This window comes from Notamacropus eugenii, chromosome 2 (assembly GCF_028372415.1).
Source record: "Notamacropus eugenii isolate mMacEug1 chromosome 2, mMacEug1.pri_v2, whole genome shotgun sequence".
Lineage (NCBI taxonomy): Eukaryota > Metazoa > Chordata > Mammalia > Diprotodontia > Macropodidae > Notamacropus > Notamacropus eugenii.
Window position 1 is genome coordinate 94,970,965 of NC_092873.1, and position 15,844 is coordinate 94,986,808.

The following is a 15,844-nucleotide window of genomic DNA, read 5'->3' on the forward strand; positions in this document are numbered from 1 at the left end:
TCAGTTTCCATATTAGTAAAATGAGAGAATCAATCCTTGAGGATGACCTGTAAGATCCCTTTCAGCTCTAAATCTTTGATCCTTTCATAAAGTTGAAAAGCCTCTTAGCAAGGTAGTGAGGGCATGTGGTAAACTTTAAACTTTATTTATTTGTCTTTATTTGAATTCTGTCCTTTCCTTGCTTTTCTTTTTTTTAATCCCTACTACAAATACAAGACCATGTCCTTTATTACTCTGAGGTAGGAAGGGAATTGCAGGGAGAACTTTGGATCGAAAATGTCCCATTCAGCTAAATAATCCCTTGCACTAGAGTAATGACCTCTAGACCAGGGGTGGGAACCTGCAGCCTTGAGGCTGTGTGGCTTTCCAGATCCTTGGGTGTGGCCTTTTGACTGAGTCCAAGTATATCCTTTATTAAGAGGCTTTGTTCTGTGAAGTTTGGATTCCGGACTTAGAGGGCCACATGTGACCTCAGGGCCACAGGTTCCCTAGCCCTGCTCTAGACCCTGAGGCGGGTTTACAAAGCTAGGAGAGCCTGAGGAAAGTCCCCTTCATCTGACGGCTGGTTCAGTTCTGCATGCTAAGTAGGGATACGTTTAAAGTGACTTCTTTTTTGATGAATCTCTTTGCTAGCGGACATGACTTTTGAGTGGCATAAATCTCTCTCATGAGGTAGCTAGGCTGTTCAATAGCTAGAGTGCTAGGCCTGCAGTTAGGAAGACCTGAGTTCAAATCCAGCTTCAGATATTTAATGACTATGTTGTGTTATGACCCTGGGCAAATCACTTAACTGCCTCAGTTTCCTCAACTGTAAAATGATATAATAATAGCACCTACCCCCTATACTTGTTGAGGATCAAATGAAATAATATTTGTAAAGCTATTGGCACACTACCTGGCACATAGTACAGGTTTAACAAATATTTCCATGGTCCTCCTATCTAGTGGTATAAGTAGGATTCCTGATATTTAGATAAATTCTTAAATTCCATGCTGTTTTCCACTTCATGGGATAGTGAATGGGTTTAATTTGTTGTGAAATAAAGATCACCTACCTAAGGAGTAAACTGGGCCCAAGTTACACCCTGGTGTACCCTGGTGTAACACCATGATATGTAGGCATATTTACAGGGTAAATTCACAAAATATAAACTCTCTTCTTCAAAGACAAAACCAAAATATTTATCCAGATACCAGAAAACCAATTCCACCATGGTAACAATGAAGTTTGTACACATTACCAATAAAGGGTGAGCATGGCCATCCCCAAGCCTTCCCTCCATCAGGTCTCCCCACAAACAAGCTCCCTTAGGCAAAATTCCTCCCTGTCTCACTCTTGCTAGTTGCTCTGCTCAGCTCTGCCTCCTCCCTCTGAGCCCACCTCATTCTCTCTTCCTGCTCCACCCTTCCTTCTCCACCCATTCTGCAAACTCCTCCTACCATTAGTTGCATGTGACCCAAGCTGTGGGCTGTGCCCAAAGCTCAGAGCAGGTCACATGGGCCTATTAAGGAGCAGGGAAGATCTCCAAATTCCCTTAACATTACAACAGGCAATCACAACTTCACGAAATTGACAAACCAAGTTTATTACAAGAGAAATGAACATACATGTGGAACCCATAGAGTTCATGATCCATACACAAGTTTACATATTTCTGACTGTGGGACAAAGGGAGGAGGAGAAAACACAAATCTCCACCTAAAGAGTCATGCAGGGGGGAAAGATGAGAAAAGGACAAAATCCTCCCTGAAGGGGAGGAGCAAGGAAATGGCAAAAGCCCACATTCTACTCCTTTGGGAAGTACTGGATTGAAGATGGGAGGGTCTGCTTATCTACAAGGATTCCAGCTGCCCAAGCAGCTTCTCAGCCTAGTGCAGATTGACTGGCACCTGTCTTGACTCCCAAGGACACATAGGAGTCCAGTTTGGGGTGCAAACAACAAATGATGTCAGCTGGCGGGGATGGGGCTTTGTCCTTGAAACATTCAGGGCCTCCTACATACTCTGGATCAGACCTGCACAACATATGACCCAAGGGCCACTTGCAGTCTGCCAAAGGATTTTAGGAAGCCCAAGAAAGATGTAGAGGATATAAAAGAAAGTAAAGCTGTAATGATTACTTTATCTATGCCCAACTTAACCCACCTTCTGCTAGTCACTATTGTGCCCATCATGTAACTTGACGGGTGGGTTGACACTGCACGTTCTCTCCATTTTGTCACATGACCCTCAGCAACCAACCATCTTCAGTCCTTCTCTCCTCTGAGAGGAGCAAGAATTTTATCTTTTTGCTGTGTTTTCGGTTGTTACTGGGACAAAGTGAGTGCAGCAAAGTAATTTCTTTTAACATTAATGTGATTTCATGATAAAAATCTTAAGTAATAAGTATAATTAATTGATATTAATAAATATTTCACTTTTAAAAAATATGGTCTATTTGCAATGGTTTAATCATTAATTATTAATTAATTAAATTTAATTTAACCATTATTAATTTAATAATTTAATCATTAATCATTAATTATACCTTTATTTGGAAAGTGAGCTGCTAAAAACCTGTCTGCAGCCCCAAAGAAGTTTAGCCTATTTTAGTTTTGGCCCCTATGTACTGCTAAGTTGTATAGGTCAGCTCTGGATCCAATTTATCTGGAAAATATGGCAACTCAAAAAGACAAGTTCAGGGGATCCCTTAATATTCCTTAACACTGGATATACAATAACTTTAGAGAAGAGCAAGCATGAGGGTTTTAATTGTATGGGACCAGTTTGTAGTGTCACAAGTGCTTAATTTTTCTCTGATAATGGTTTCTGCCTTTTTTTTTTTTTTTTGGTAGCTTCATTAAAGAACGCTCAAAAGTCAATGCAGTACCCTTGAAGAATAAAAAAGCTTCCAGTTTTCATGAGTTTGCCCGAAATACCAGTGATGCTTGGGACATTGGAGATGATGAGGATGAGGATTTTTCCACATCCTCTTTCCAAACTCTGAACTCTAAGGTTGCTTTGGCAACTGCAGCCCAAGTTCTGGAGAACCACAGCAAGTTACGGGTGAAGCCAGAGCGGTCCCAATCTACAGCAGCTGATATAACAGCTAATTTTAAAGTCATCAAGTCCAGCAGTGATGCCCAGCTGTCTAGAAATTCTGGTAAGCCTCTCTCTATAATATGAACTCTCTGAGCAGAGCTTCTTAGCAGAAGAAAAACATCTTTCAGTGTCTATTCACTCAAATCTACTATAATGTGATGGGTGGACACACAATTCCAAGACGTGGTCCCCCTTGTTGGTAGCATTCTGCCAATGACCCCTTTGTATTTGTACCCCTTCCCTTTTTATGATAAGGCCCAGGGTTCATTAAATTTGATTGCTTCAAAAACACTTTACAGTTTGTCAAGGGACTTTAAAGTGTTTTGTGCATGAATTTTACAGATCTTTGGTTCCTTTGAATACACTTTAACATTTGCAAAGAGCCATTGGCACAAGTTTGACCTCTTTTCTGTGCCCAAGGTATTTTAAAACAAATTTTTTCTAGAAACATTTCCCTGGTAGCCCCGAGTATGTTCATGGGGAGTGGAGTGGGGAACAAAGAATGAAGAATGAACAAGCCTTTTTTTTTCCTTTTTAAGAAACTGGCCCAATTCTTTATCCTCCATTATACTTTTTTGGGGCCCATCCTCCATATGTAATATTGCCTTTAGAGGTTTTGTGATTACTTGAGTCAGTTATCCACAGGAAAAGGGAAAGGTGTCTCAGTGACTGGAGTACATCCTGGCTAAACTTCTTAGATAACATTTTAATTTTAAGCACAATTTTTGTACAGTTCTTAATTCATGAATACTGAATTTTTTTGGGACACCTTGATAGCAAACCATGTGGGTGATTCAGAGGAGACTCTTGAGTCCAGGGAGTTGTGTTGTGCTTCTAGTTGCTAGGGCTTTATTGTTGGAAACTCTTGTTAAGTGATTAGTAAGCAACATTGTGGCTATTGTAAGAGGCTGTGGAAAGTGCCTGGAAGTTGAGGATAAAGATGTCTTGTGGCAATCAGAAGTATTGGGAAGACATCCTTCATTAAAATTCCAGATTTTTTCAATACTGCTTAGAAAGATAGATGGCCTCTTATAATTGCCATGTCTGCCAATCTCTGATGCTTGAGGATCTAAGTGAGCCCCTTTTGAGAACTTTATGCCCACAGGCATGAGGAGGAGTAACCAGTCCCTTTCACGTGTCCTTTGCTAAGCCTCTGTTGGATACATAGGCACACAGGTCCTCCTATCTCATTAGCCAGTGGTAATTTTGTTTCTATCTAAAAAGTATCAAAAACTGAAGCTGAACTCTGAGGTTACATTTTATAAAGGAATGCTGCAGGGTGGCAACATGATACATTGAAAAGAACACTGGCACCTTAGAGAACTTGAATTCAAATTCTGCCTGTGACCTGTGTGTCCTTGGGCAAATCACTTAACCTTTCTCATCTCCAGTATAGGGAAACTAAAACTACATATGAGAGATCATCTTAGGTTAGAGAGTTGTGACCTTAGAATCTATACTGAGTAAATCATAAGGTTGAGGGTAGGTGCTATAAACTTGGGTTTATGAGAAAAAAATGAGAATGAGAAAAAAAGAGTTCTTGGGGTTACTGGGTTAAGGTAAAGAAAAGGGGACTGAACTACTTCACAAAACTGCCTAAATTTCTTTTTAAAAATTTTCCCAGGTGACACATGCTTAAGGAACCCTCTTCATAAACAACAATCACTTCCACTTCGACCCATCATCCCTCTTGTCGCCCGGATCTCAGACCAGAATGCTTCTGGTGCTCCCCCAATGACTGTCCGAGAGAAAACACGCTTAGAGAAATTTCGGCAGCTTCTCTCTAGCCACAATACAGACCTCGGTGAGTTACTGTTGCACCACAGGCAGGTCGTTTTGATTGTTTAATACGTCTATGTCTCTGTGGTAAGCATTTTACTAAAAGACTCTAGAAAAGTCAAAGGAAGATAAGGAAAGAGCAGTCGTTTTTAGTCTTCCTTGGTTTATTCTTTATCTGGTCTCTTCAAAAATTTTTCAGCTTCTAATAAAATGCTATTTGTGGAGACTTGATATTAAGTTAGATTAAGGGCTATTAAGGGTGCCAGTTAGATGAGTCTGGGTTCTGTTGTCTTCTAACCTGGAGTTGCACTGTTCAGGGAATAATTCATGACCTTCTGACTTGCCTCAGAGGTGAGTCTTTCTGAAGGTCCTATTCCTGGCTCAATCAGTGAATGGATTTTTATTTTTCTCTCTCAGGTCAGCTGCTGAGCAGATGGGTTTGTGACCTGTGGCTCTCTGCTGTGCAGGGTTATCGATTTGGGCTATTCCCTGTGCCTTATCAAGAGCCAGTGGAAGGGGATACCTTTACTCTGGGCAGTGATCAGATGTTTGGCATCATTGCTTGAATGTTGATAAAAGTTATCTTTTGGGAAAAATATAATCCACTGAGGCTGTTTTCTGTTTGCAGATGAACTGAGGAAATGTAGCTGGCCAGGAGTTCCCAGGGAGGTTCGACCTGTCACGTGGAGGCTCTTGTCGGTGAGTTGTACTCCTGGAAGGTTGGTGAGCTCCAAGCAATCCTTTTTGTCTGATTAGACAGTGGTGGCACATTTATCTTATTCTACTAGCTCCACTAAACCTACCAGCTGTTGTACACAGGAAACTGCACCTCCTAATTGTCTCTTCTTACAAACTAATTTACGGAAAAGTATGTTCTTGATTTTAATATTTTTGTGTGTACTTAACAATCATCAACAAATGATATTTTAATACCAGAGGAACAAAAAGAGAATTGCATATGAAACTGTGAATTTCTGTGATATACAGTTTGTTTTACACGAGTATATTTAAATTGTACAATACTGTAACAAAATTGCCCTGTTTATCTTCCTTTTTCTTAACTCATTCCCCCCTCTATCCCATTCAAAGCTCTTGTCTTATAAAAAAAAGTGTAGACAGTAAAACGGATCAACACACTGGCTATTTCTGAACCCTCTGCTCCTTCTCCCCTACCCCTAGACTGGAAGCCTTCTTCATCAGGTCTCTTAAGTCATGACTGATCACTGCATTGACCAGAATTTGGAAGCCTTTCACAGCTGTCTTACTTCACACTACTGTGATCATCATGAAAGTTCGTTCATTCAGTGAATGTTTATTACAGCCCTACTATGAGCCAGGCACTGTGCTAAGTGCTAGGAATATAAAAAAAGAGGCAAAAGACAGTCCCTGCCTTCAGGCAGCTTATAATCTAGTGGTCTAAGTTTTCCTCCTGGTTCTGCTCACTTCACTTAGTATCATTTCATATGTACAAATTTCCCCAGGTATATCTAAATCCATCCCCTTCATTGTTTCTTAAGGCATGATAGTATTACATTACATTCATATACCATAATTTGTTGAACTCTTCTCCAGTCCTGGATACCCACTGTGCTTAGAGGTTTCTTTCCTATAACAAAAAGTAACATATCAGTCCACTCTCTCTATCTTTGATCCTTTGGAGTCTCTGCCTAGTTGAACTCTAGCTGGGGCCAGGGATTTACATGGTCATAATCCTTGTTATTCAGACAATAAAGCATTTGTTAATCATTTACTATGTTCCCAGGCACTGTGCAAAGTGCTGAGAATACAGAGAAAGGCAAAAACAGGGCCCTTTCCTTCAAGGTGTTTATTGGGGAGACCACAGTCAGATAATTATATATATAGAAGATATTTTCAGTATAAATGGAAGGTAATCTCAGCAGGAAGGCACTGAGAGGGGAGGAGGAAAAGCCTGTAGGAAGCCAGGTAGTAAGAGGCAAGGAATGTGAGCATGGAGTACAACCAGTATAAATGCATGGAATTAGGGAGCTAGATCGTCGTATGAGAGGAGCAGTAAGGAGGCCTATGTCACCAGATCATGGAATGGAGTAACATGGAAGAAGACTGGAAAGATAGGAAGGGGCCAGATTGTAAAGGGCTTTAAAAGCCAAAATGAAAATTTCATATTTGATCCTACAGGTAATTGACCTGGATTTACCTGGAGGTAATGAGGAGCCACTGGAATTTATTTGGAGGGGAGGGCATGGTAAAATGGTAAGATCTGCCTTCTAGGAAAATATCTTTGACAGCGGAGCTCGGGATGGATGGGAATGGAAAGACGCAGACTTGAGGCAGGATACCAACCAAAAGACTATTGTAATAGATCAGATGCAGGGTGAACAGGGCTTGCGCCAGGCTGGCAGCTGTGTGAGTGGAAAGAAGAAGAAATATAGGAAGAATGCAGTGAAGGTAGAAATGAAAAGACTTATCAGCAGTTTGGATATGTGGGGTGAGTATTTGTGAGTATGAAGGATGACACTAAGGTGAGAGCCTGGGTGCCTTGGAAAGGTGCCATGTCAAGGTGCCCACGACAGTAATCAGCAATGTTAGGAAGAGGGAACAGTTTTGGGGAAAAGATAATAGCTCAAATATTATTTATATAGCTCAAAAAAAGATAATAGCTCAAAATAGAGCTTGTTAGTTTGAGGTGTCTGGAGGACATCTGGTTCCAAACATCCAAGAGTCAGTTGGAGAAAAGTTAGGGTTGAATATAAAGAGAACTGGGAGTCATCTGCATAGAGATGATAACTGAACCCATGGAAGCTGATGAGATCACCAAATAAGACAATATAGAACCAACTACCTACCTTCCTTCCTTCCTTCCTTCCTTCCTTCCTTCCTTCCTTCCTTCCTCCCTCCCTCCCTCCCTCCCTCCTTTCCTTCCTTCCTTCCTTCCTTCCTTCCTTCCTTCCTTCCTTCCTTCCTTCCTCCCTTCCTTCCTTCCTTCCTTCCTTCCTTCCCTCCCTCTCTCCCTCCCTCCCTTCCTAAATATTCTTCAATCTGCACTCAGAATTCACCAGTTTTCTTGGAAGCAGATCACATTTTTCATCTTGAGTTCTTTGGAATTGTCGTAGGTCATTGTATTTATCAGAGCAGATCTTTCACAGTGAATTATCTTTATAAAATTGCTATTATTATGTACAATCTTCTCCTGGTTCTGTAGAGAAAACATTCTTAACCTTTTGTGTCATGGACAAACTTATGAACACCTCAGAGTAATGTTCTTAAGCACATAAAGCTCAATACGTACAACTGCCCAGAAAACCAATTATATTGATATATAGTTTTCAAAATATTCTTTAAAAACAATTCCATGGATCCCAGATTAAGAGTCTTTGGTATAAAGTGAGAAGAGTATTCATGATAGAGCCTTGGGGAACACCCATAATTGGTTGTTCTGTGACTGGCAGTTTTAATGACTTCCAGGGTGCTTTCCAAAATCATCTGACCAATTCATAGTCTCCTTAGCAGTGTAATAGTGGGCCTGTCTTCCCATAGCCCTTCCAACAATTGTCGTTTTCATCTTTTGTTAACCTTTGTTAACCTGATGGGTATGAGATGGAACCTCAGAGTTGTTTTAGTTTACGTTTCTCTTATTAGTAGTAATTTGGAGTCTTCTTTCACATGGTTGATGACAACTTGTATTTCTTAAACATAGTCTGTCCAGTAACTGTTACGGAAGTGTTTTGCATGGGTTCATATGTATGACCTATATCAAATTGTTTGCTTACTCATTGAGGGTGAGTGGGGAGGGAGGAAGGGAGAGAATATGGAATGTAAAGCTTTAAAAATTATGTTAAACATTGTTTTTGCATGCAAATGGGAAATAAGATGTACAGGCAATGGGGTGTAGGGATCTGTTTTACCCTACAGGAAAATAGAGGGGAGGGAGATGTAAGAAGGGGGAATGAAAGAAGGGAGGACAGACTCAGGGAAGGGGTGGATGGGGTGCTCACTGTCCTGGAGTGGGGCTGGGGAGAGATAGGGAGAAAATTTGGAATTCAAATTCTTGTGGAACTGAATGTTGGAAACTGAAAAATAAATAAATTATATATTTTAAAAAAGAGAGAGGTCCATTGAGAGAAACATGCATTTAGACAATTCAGTACCCTCTTTTGAGTTCCAATCTCATGAGAGGTGGTGATGGAATGTATTGTGAGGCTCAAGAAGTTCATCTTGCCACATGCAAGAGAAGGTAAAGATATGATATTAGGTAATCTAGGTAGAAGGAAAAAAAACTTGCAGTTTAATGTGATTGAGAGAAGGCCCTGAAATAAAGGAAGAGGATATAAATGAATGGCTTCAATTGCGTACTGAAGCCAAGCTCCTTGGGGGCAAAGAGAATCCTGGAATTGGGTGTCCTCAATCTCAAGAAATGAAGAGAACATGATAAAGACCATGAAAATTTTAAAAATATTCTGTTCGTAGTCTTTAACTAGTAGAGATGTCCCTGCTTTTACATGAGTGCTCACATTTACATGAGGAAAGTATAGAGTTGAGCATGCTCATCCCTGAGAAAGTAATCCAAGTAGTTAGTTAACCAACATTATAGACTTTGGACAAATTTCTCACTTCTTTTCCCCTTTTTATTCATTTTTAAAAAAGATATCACTTTCATTTCCCCATATATCCCTCTCCTCCCCATCTTGAGGGCTGTCCTTTATAACAGATTTTTTTAAAGGCGGGGAAAATCAATTTAGCAAAACTAACCAACACATTAATCAAGTCCAACAATTAACACTGTGTTCCACCTGTGTCGGGCCTCACTTCTGCAAAGATGAGAGGGAGGTACATCTTTTATATCTCCTCTGTGATGCCAGACTTAGTCATTGGAGTCACATACCATTCAGTTTCAGTTTTCACGGTTGGGGTTCTTTCCAGTTACATTGTTGTCATTGTGCATGTTGTTTCCTTGTTTTTTCTAACTTTACTCTGCACCAGTTCATAGAAATCTTTCTTGAATACTTTGTGTTTATCATTTCTTATAGTGCAGTAACATTCTATCATATTCATGTAACTCAAAATTTTTTTTAACCGTTCCATCTTTGATGGATATCTACATTCTTTCCAGTTCTGTGCTACTACAAAAAGTGCTACTAAAAATATTTTTGGTATTTCTTATTCCCTCATCCTCTTTTTAATGAGAATAATAAAAATTATTTAAAGTATTTTGAAAATTTTTGTAATTTTGAAAAGTCTTATAAATGAGTCTTCATTTAAAGTTGACATTTATTGAGTTTCCTCTCAGGCATCATAGTAGCTGTGCATAGACTTTCTCACCATGCACAGTCTGTTCTTCCATTCATTCATTTACTCAGTATTTTTTGAAAATTAACTTTTTTCAAGGGACTGTGCTAGAGAATTCAGACATAGCACTTGTCCTAAAGGAACCTATCATGAAATGTAATCTAAATGACCTAGAAAACAAGGACCAGAGGACTTGAGGCAGCCCATTTTTCCTCTTGTTGATCTTCCCTTCAAATCCCCTGATTTGATCCATTGTCTTTACACTCATGATAAATTTTAAAGATATACAAAGTGGATTTAATTAAGGAAGAAGGCAGTAGCGCAGCAGATCAGTGCAGAGAGTGAGATCTAAGCCAGGGGCAGGAAGAAGAGAGCAGCTACTGTGACCAGGAAGGAGCCTGCATCCAACAGAGGCTCATTTAATCATCTGGCTTCGTGTGTTGCAGCTACTGTATCATGCATTCCATTCAGCTTTCTAGGTTTATGATTCTGATGATGTGCAGATGAGTAGAATGGGAAACAGGCAACAGCTAATGTTGCTCAGTAATATCCATATGCCTCCAAAGTCTAGTTATAGACTTTGGGAGGCCCCTAGCTTGAAGTTCACACCCCTTTCTCTGACCCACATTCAGTGCCCTGTTGTGCCAGCTAACTAAGTCTTGGAGTAGTTCCCAGCCCTACAGACTGAGCTCAGTCCTAGAGCCATAGTAATCAATATTCTATGGAGGTTAACACTGTTTAATCTGATTACCCTTGGATTTCATTGAATGGGAGAAACTAAAAAAGATTAATCATCATCCTTTTGGAAGCCTTTCCTCCTTTCCTTTCACAGTTTCTAGTTCAATAGCAAGGCTAAATGAAGTTATGGCTCCGTATGACCAGTGCCTGTTCACCTCTGACCTGGGCTCCTGTCTGTAGGGATACCTGCCAGCCAACACTGAGAGGAGGAAGATGACACTACAGCGGAAGCGGGAAGAGTACTTTGGTTTCATTGAGCAGTATTATGACTCCAGAAATGAAGAACACCACCAGGATACCTATCGACAGGTATATTTACTATTTGCTGACTCTACCTCTTCTCTCCCTAATGTACCATATGCCCCAGACTGTTTCCAGGGGATAGGCAATGGATTTCCAGCTCCCTAAGTCATCAGTCTCTTGGCATACCTATGTTTGAAAACATTGTAGCACTATGACCTTTCCTTCTTTCAATATCATATATTTTTCCACTTGAGTAAAGCAGTATTCTCCAAAGTGGAGTATTCTCAAAGCCTGACCCCAAGGACTCTATAATTAACCAATCAGGATGGATGGATGGAAAGATAGATTACATTTTACTTCTCCCCCTATCCCTCCTGGGCTGTTTTGGGATTTGTCTGCAACACAAACTTTCTTATTCTTATCCCCCATACACTCCCCTTTTTTTACCTCCTTTAGAGGGTAGGGGAGGAGAGGTAAGAAAGGCAAAGGAGAGTTAAGGAAGAGAAGGAAAGTCTCTGCTCTCAAGGAGGTCACAGTCCAGTGGGAGAATCAATATGCAAACAGCTATGTACAAGTGAGTTGTAAAGAGGATTAATTGGAGGTAGTCTCAGAGTAGTCTCACTAAGATTAAGGAAGACTAGGAAAGACATCTTGCAAAAGATGGACTTTAGCTTAGACTTGAAGGGAAGCTAGGAGGTAGAGATGAAGAGGGAAAGCTTTCTTAACAGCTGGAAATGCAAATTCCCAGCCTTTCCCCTTCTGAGCCAAGTATGGCCTTCTCATGGCAATTGTAACCTATCCTCTACCAGCCAGAAAGTCCTATTGGGAAAATGTCCCTGTCCTCTACTCCCCCACTCCTCTTTGAAATAATAGCTCCCTACCCCCAGATCACTTTACAGTTACAACAGGCTCTCCTTCAAGTGAGACTGGAGCCTGAATTTCACAGTCACCTTCACTGGATGAGAGCTCTACCTCGCTCCTTTTCATTTTGGATAGAGCAAAGTGAGTCGCTGAGGTGGAGCAGACATGGATGAGATTTTTTTTCTTCATTGCCGTTTCCATTACATTATCTTTTCCCTAAAACTAACCCCTCTTCTAAACTTCCTTATTACTAGATCAGTACCACCCTCCTTCCCATCACCTAGGTTTGCAGCCTCAGTGCCATCCTCAGCTCCTTATTTTCCCTCACACCACATAGCCAGTCAATCATCAGATCTTATTTCTACTTCCACAACATCTTTCGCCTTTTCTCCATTCACACAACCATCTCTCTTGGTCAGGCTCTCATTACCTTTTGCCTGGACTGCGGCAATAGTTTCTCCTTTTTCCAGAATTGCAAATTTGATCCTATCATGATGGCCCTCCGCAGTAAATTGCAGTGACTCTCTTTGGACTCTAGAAAAAAGTATTAATTCATCTTTACCTTATTGCTTTATAATGTCTATTTTGTGAAAGTTGTGTAACGTATATTATTAGCAGTCTAGTGTACACACACACACACACACACACACACACACACACACACACACACACACACACACACACACACACACACACACCGCGTACACACTTATAAATTTCTTAATGAGGTGCACAGCCAAAAAACTGGAGACCGATTGACCAAAGCCTCCATTCAACATTCGTATCTGCTTGCCCACAGCTGCCGTTGGCAGTTGTCAGGACATTTGCTCTAACTGTCACGCACTGAAGAGGTTTGGCAACATCAGTGAGTTAGAGGAGTTAGTCATGATCATACTTGTAGAAAGAGATGGAGGAAGACTAGAGGGAGGAGCTGTACCCTCAATTTAAGTATCGGTTTCCGTTTGTGGTTCCTTCCTTCCACATCTCAACCCTCTACACCCTTCCTGTGTACTAATGATGTCTTGTTTTGTATGATAATTTTTTTTATATCTATCTCATCCCCTTTAAAGAGTTTACACTTTTGGATAGCCTAGCACAGGGCTTTGCATACAGCAGACATTGCATAGATGTTGGTTGAACTATTTTCTGAGTTGTTGTTGGCCTCTTTTAATACCCCTGACACTTTTGTTTGTTAGACACAGCATGGGGGAGGCCCTTATGCTCTCATCTCAGAGAGAACTCTCACAGATTTCCCTTCCCTGAAGTCAACAAGCCAAAGTGCTTCCACCCCTGGGAAATGAAGGTGGCACTTGTTTCACAGAAGTACCATGTGCTCCTTTTCCATATCCTGCTGCTGCTGCATTGGCAGGCAGAGACACTCCTCCTGGGTCCCCTATCAGGGCCACAGCTGCATTTGGCAGACCTCTCGAATCACAGGAGCTGTGACTGTTTCTGCTGAGTAAGACTCTGAAAAAAGCATGAAAAATGCATCTTTCTGGGGGTGTGCTGCATCTGCATTGGTTAGTGAGCTCCCAATGTGAGACATCCCAGTAACACATTGGAAAGACTGGCCAGCAGGGAGAGCAGTGGATTCTGTGTAGGTGGTGTGACTAACACTGTTCAACCCGTTCTTTATTTTACTTTTCAACCAGTTGTTACCCTATAAATTCAGCTTATGTGTGCACTCTGGGGGAAACCAATGAGTGTGTTCAGGGAATTTTCTGAGCTACAGAAAGAAAATGTCATTCCTCTACACTAGCTTGTAATCAGCTCCTTGTGTTCAAGTCCCAAAATAACCCTGACAAGTGTAGACTAGTGATTGTCTTTGGCCGTGGGCCTAATTGGACACAACTCTTCTTTTTCAGATACACATTGACATTCCAAGGACGAATCCTCTCATTCCGTTGTTCCAGCAGCCACTTGTCCAAGAGGTGAGGCAGGCACTTTATTATTCAGGCCCTTCGCCTACTGTTGTACTGTGTAATGTGTTCTTGTTGCTCTTTCTTTGTGCTCTTAAGACCTCTTCCCTTTGCAGTGGATTATATAGCTACAGATGCTAATGCTGTACATTCATATACTACTTCATACATTTTAATGCACTTTCCTCTGCATTAATCTGTCATTTAATCTATAACTTAGGGAAAGCAAAGATCCCTATTTGAGAGGTGAGGAAATTCAGTCTTGAAGAGGTTATAGAAGCAAGGTCAGGATTAGAACTCAGATCTTTGGACTTTTTTCTTCAGGAAGAGAGTGGAATCTGCAAACTATAGGCAGGTGATTTCTATTCCTGTAACAAAATTCCAGAGCACATTAAAGAGGATGATTTGTGAGCAGAGAGGGAAGCATTGATTGCTAAAAGATAATATGACTTCATGAATACTAACCTTATTTCTTTCTTTTTTTTTGATAAGGTAACTATACTGGAAGGTCAGGGGAATGTTGTAGATATAGCATTCTTATATTTTAGAAAAACATTTAACAAAATCTCTTGTCCTGTATTTTGTGGAGAAATATGCGGCAGTTTCCAGATCTGCAGTTATGCAGATTTGGAATTAGTTGAATGACTAGACTCCAAAGGTCCAGTTGATTGATGATTTGCTGTCATCTTGGATGGATATCTCTATTGCAGAGTCTCCGAAGTCTGTGCGTGACAGACTGTTGCTTACTATTTTTCTTCACGAGCAGAAAGGGATAATGTAACAGTAGATTTCAGGATCCAGAAAGATCCTGAAAAGTTAAAAAATTGGGCTTTATCTAATAATGTCATTTGATAGGAATAAATTTTTATATTATGTTCAACAAAACAAGTACAGAATGGGGAGAGGTGTGACTAGAAATAGTGCATATAGTAGGGTTTTAGTGTATTACTAGCTCAGGATGAGTTAACCATATGTCAGTCAACCATGTGGCATACTCTTCTAGGCATCAGTCGGAAATGCCTGTGGGCAAAGCAGTGGTTCCACCATGTTTTTTTCCTGGTCCTGCCACAGCTGAGGTGTTATATTCAGTTTGAGGTATCATGGTTTAGGATGGCTGTTAATGAATTCAGCAGAGATTTAACAGGATGGTGAGGGGACTGCAACTAAGAGGGCTTACCCTGGAGAAGAGAATATACTGGGAAGACATGATGGTGACCTTCAGATATTTGAAGGGTTATGTGGAAGAAGACTTGAGCTTGTCCTGTTGGGCTCTTTCAGAACCAGCAGGGCTGAGGGGAACAACACTGTAGAGACTCAAAGTAAGGCTCAGCGTATGGGGAAATTTCCCAGCTCGTGCAATGAGAGACAGTGGGCTCCTTCTCTCAGTGACTCTTATGTGATTCTGTGACCAAAGGACAGGATGTGCTTTTTATTGCATCAGGCTGATAGTCCACATAAATATGTATCTCTCTCTTATTCTAGGGATTCACAAGACTCTAAATAAGACAATAATACTACACAAGAGGAAACAGAAAGCCTTCCAGATTCCCCAGCTTGCTCCCCTACTTAACTCCCTGCTATTCAGCCCCTTTCTTCTTCACTCACACTTGTGGTCTGGGCCTCAGTTGTCTTGTCTGTAAAATCAAGGAGCAGGGAGGATTAGATGGTTTTCAGACCCTAGCAAGCTCCAGTCGTCTATTGAATCTAGTACTTCAGAGACATGTAATTGTGCATGTGTGCTTTAACACATGGTTCACATCTTTCTTTGAGCTTGGGAAGAAATTTAAGTATTTTTAAAGACTTCTCTTTGTAGCTAAACCAAACTATAAAGAGAGAATCACAAACCACTCTCTCTAACTTCTAGTATGCTGCAGTAGGAGAGCACCCAGAAGAAGCAGATAAGTTAGCAGGCATTTGTTAAGTACTTAGCATGTGCTGCACACTGTGCAGAAGCAATG

The 15,844-nt window shown here is 40.8% G+C and overlaps 1 protein-coding gene across 1 annotated transcript in view; it reads left to right on the forward strand.

The window, feature by feature from the left end:
* TBC1D22B (TBC1 domain family member 22B) overlaps positions 1 to 15,844 on the forward strand; it is a 118,448-nt gene that overhangs the window by 51,186 nt on the left and 51,418 nt on the right. The window contains exons 3-7 of the mRNA XM_072641967.1: positions 2,835 to 3,142; positions 4,706 to 4,885; positions 5,489 to 5,559; positions 11,044 to 11,172; positions 13,833 to 13,898. Coding sequence (XP_072498068.1) covers positions 2,835 to 3,142; positions 4,706 to 4,885; positions 5,489 to 5,559; positions 11,044 to 11,172; positions 13,833 to 13,898 — 754 coding nt within the window. The remainder of the gene's footprint in view (positions 1 to 2,834; positions 3,143 to 4,705; positions 4,886 to 5,488; positions 5,560 to 11,043; positions 11,173 to 13,832; positions 13,899 to 15,844) is intronic.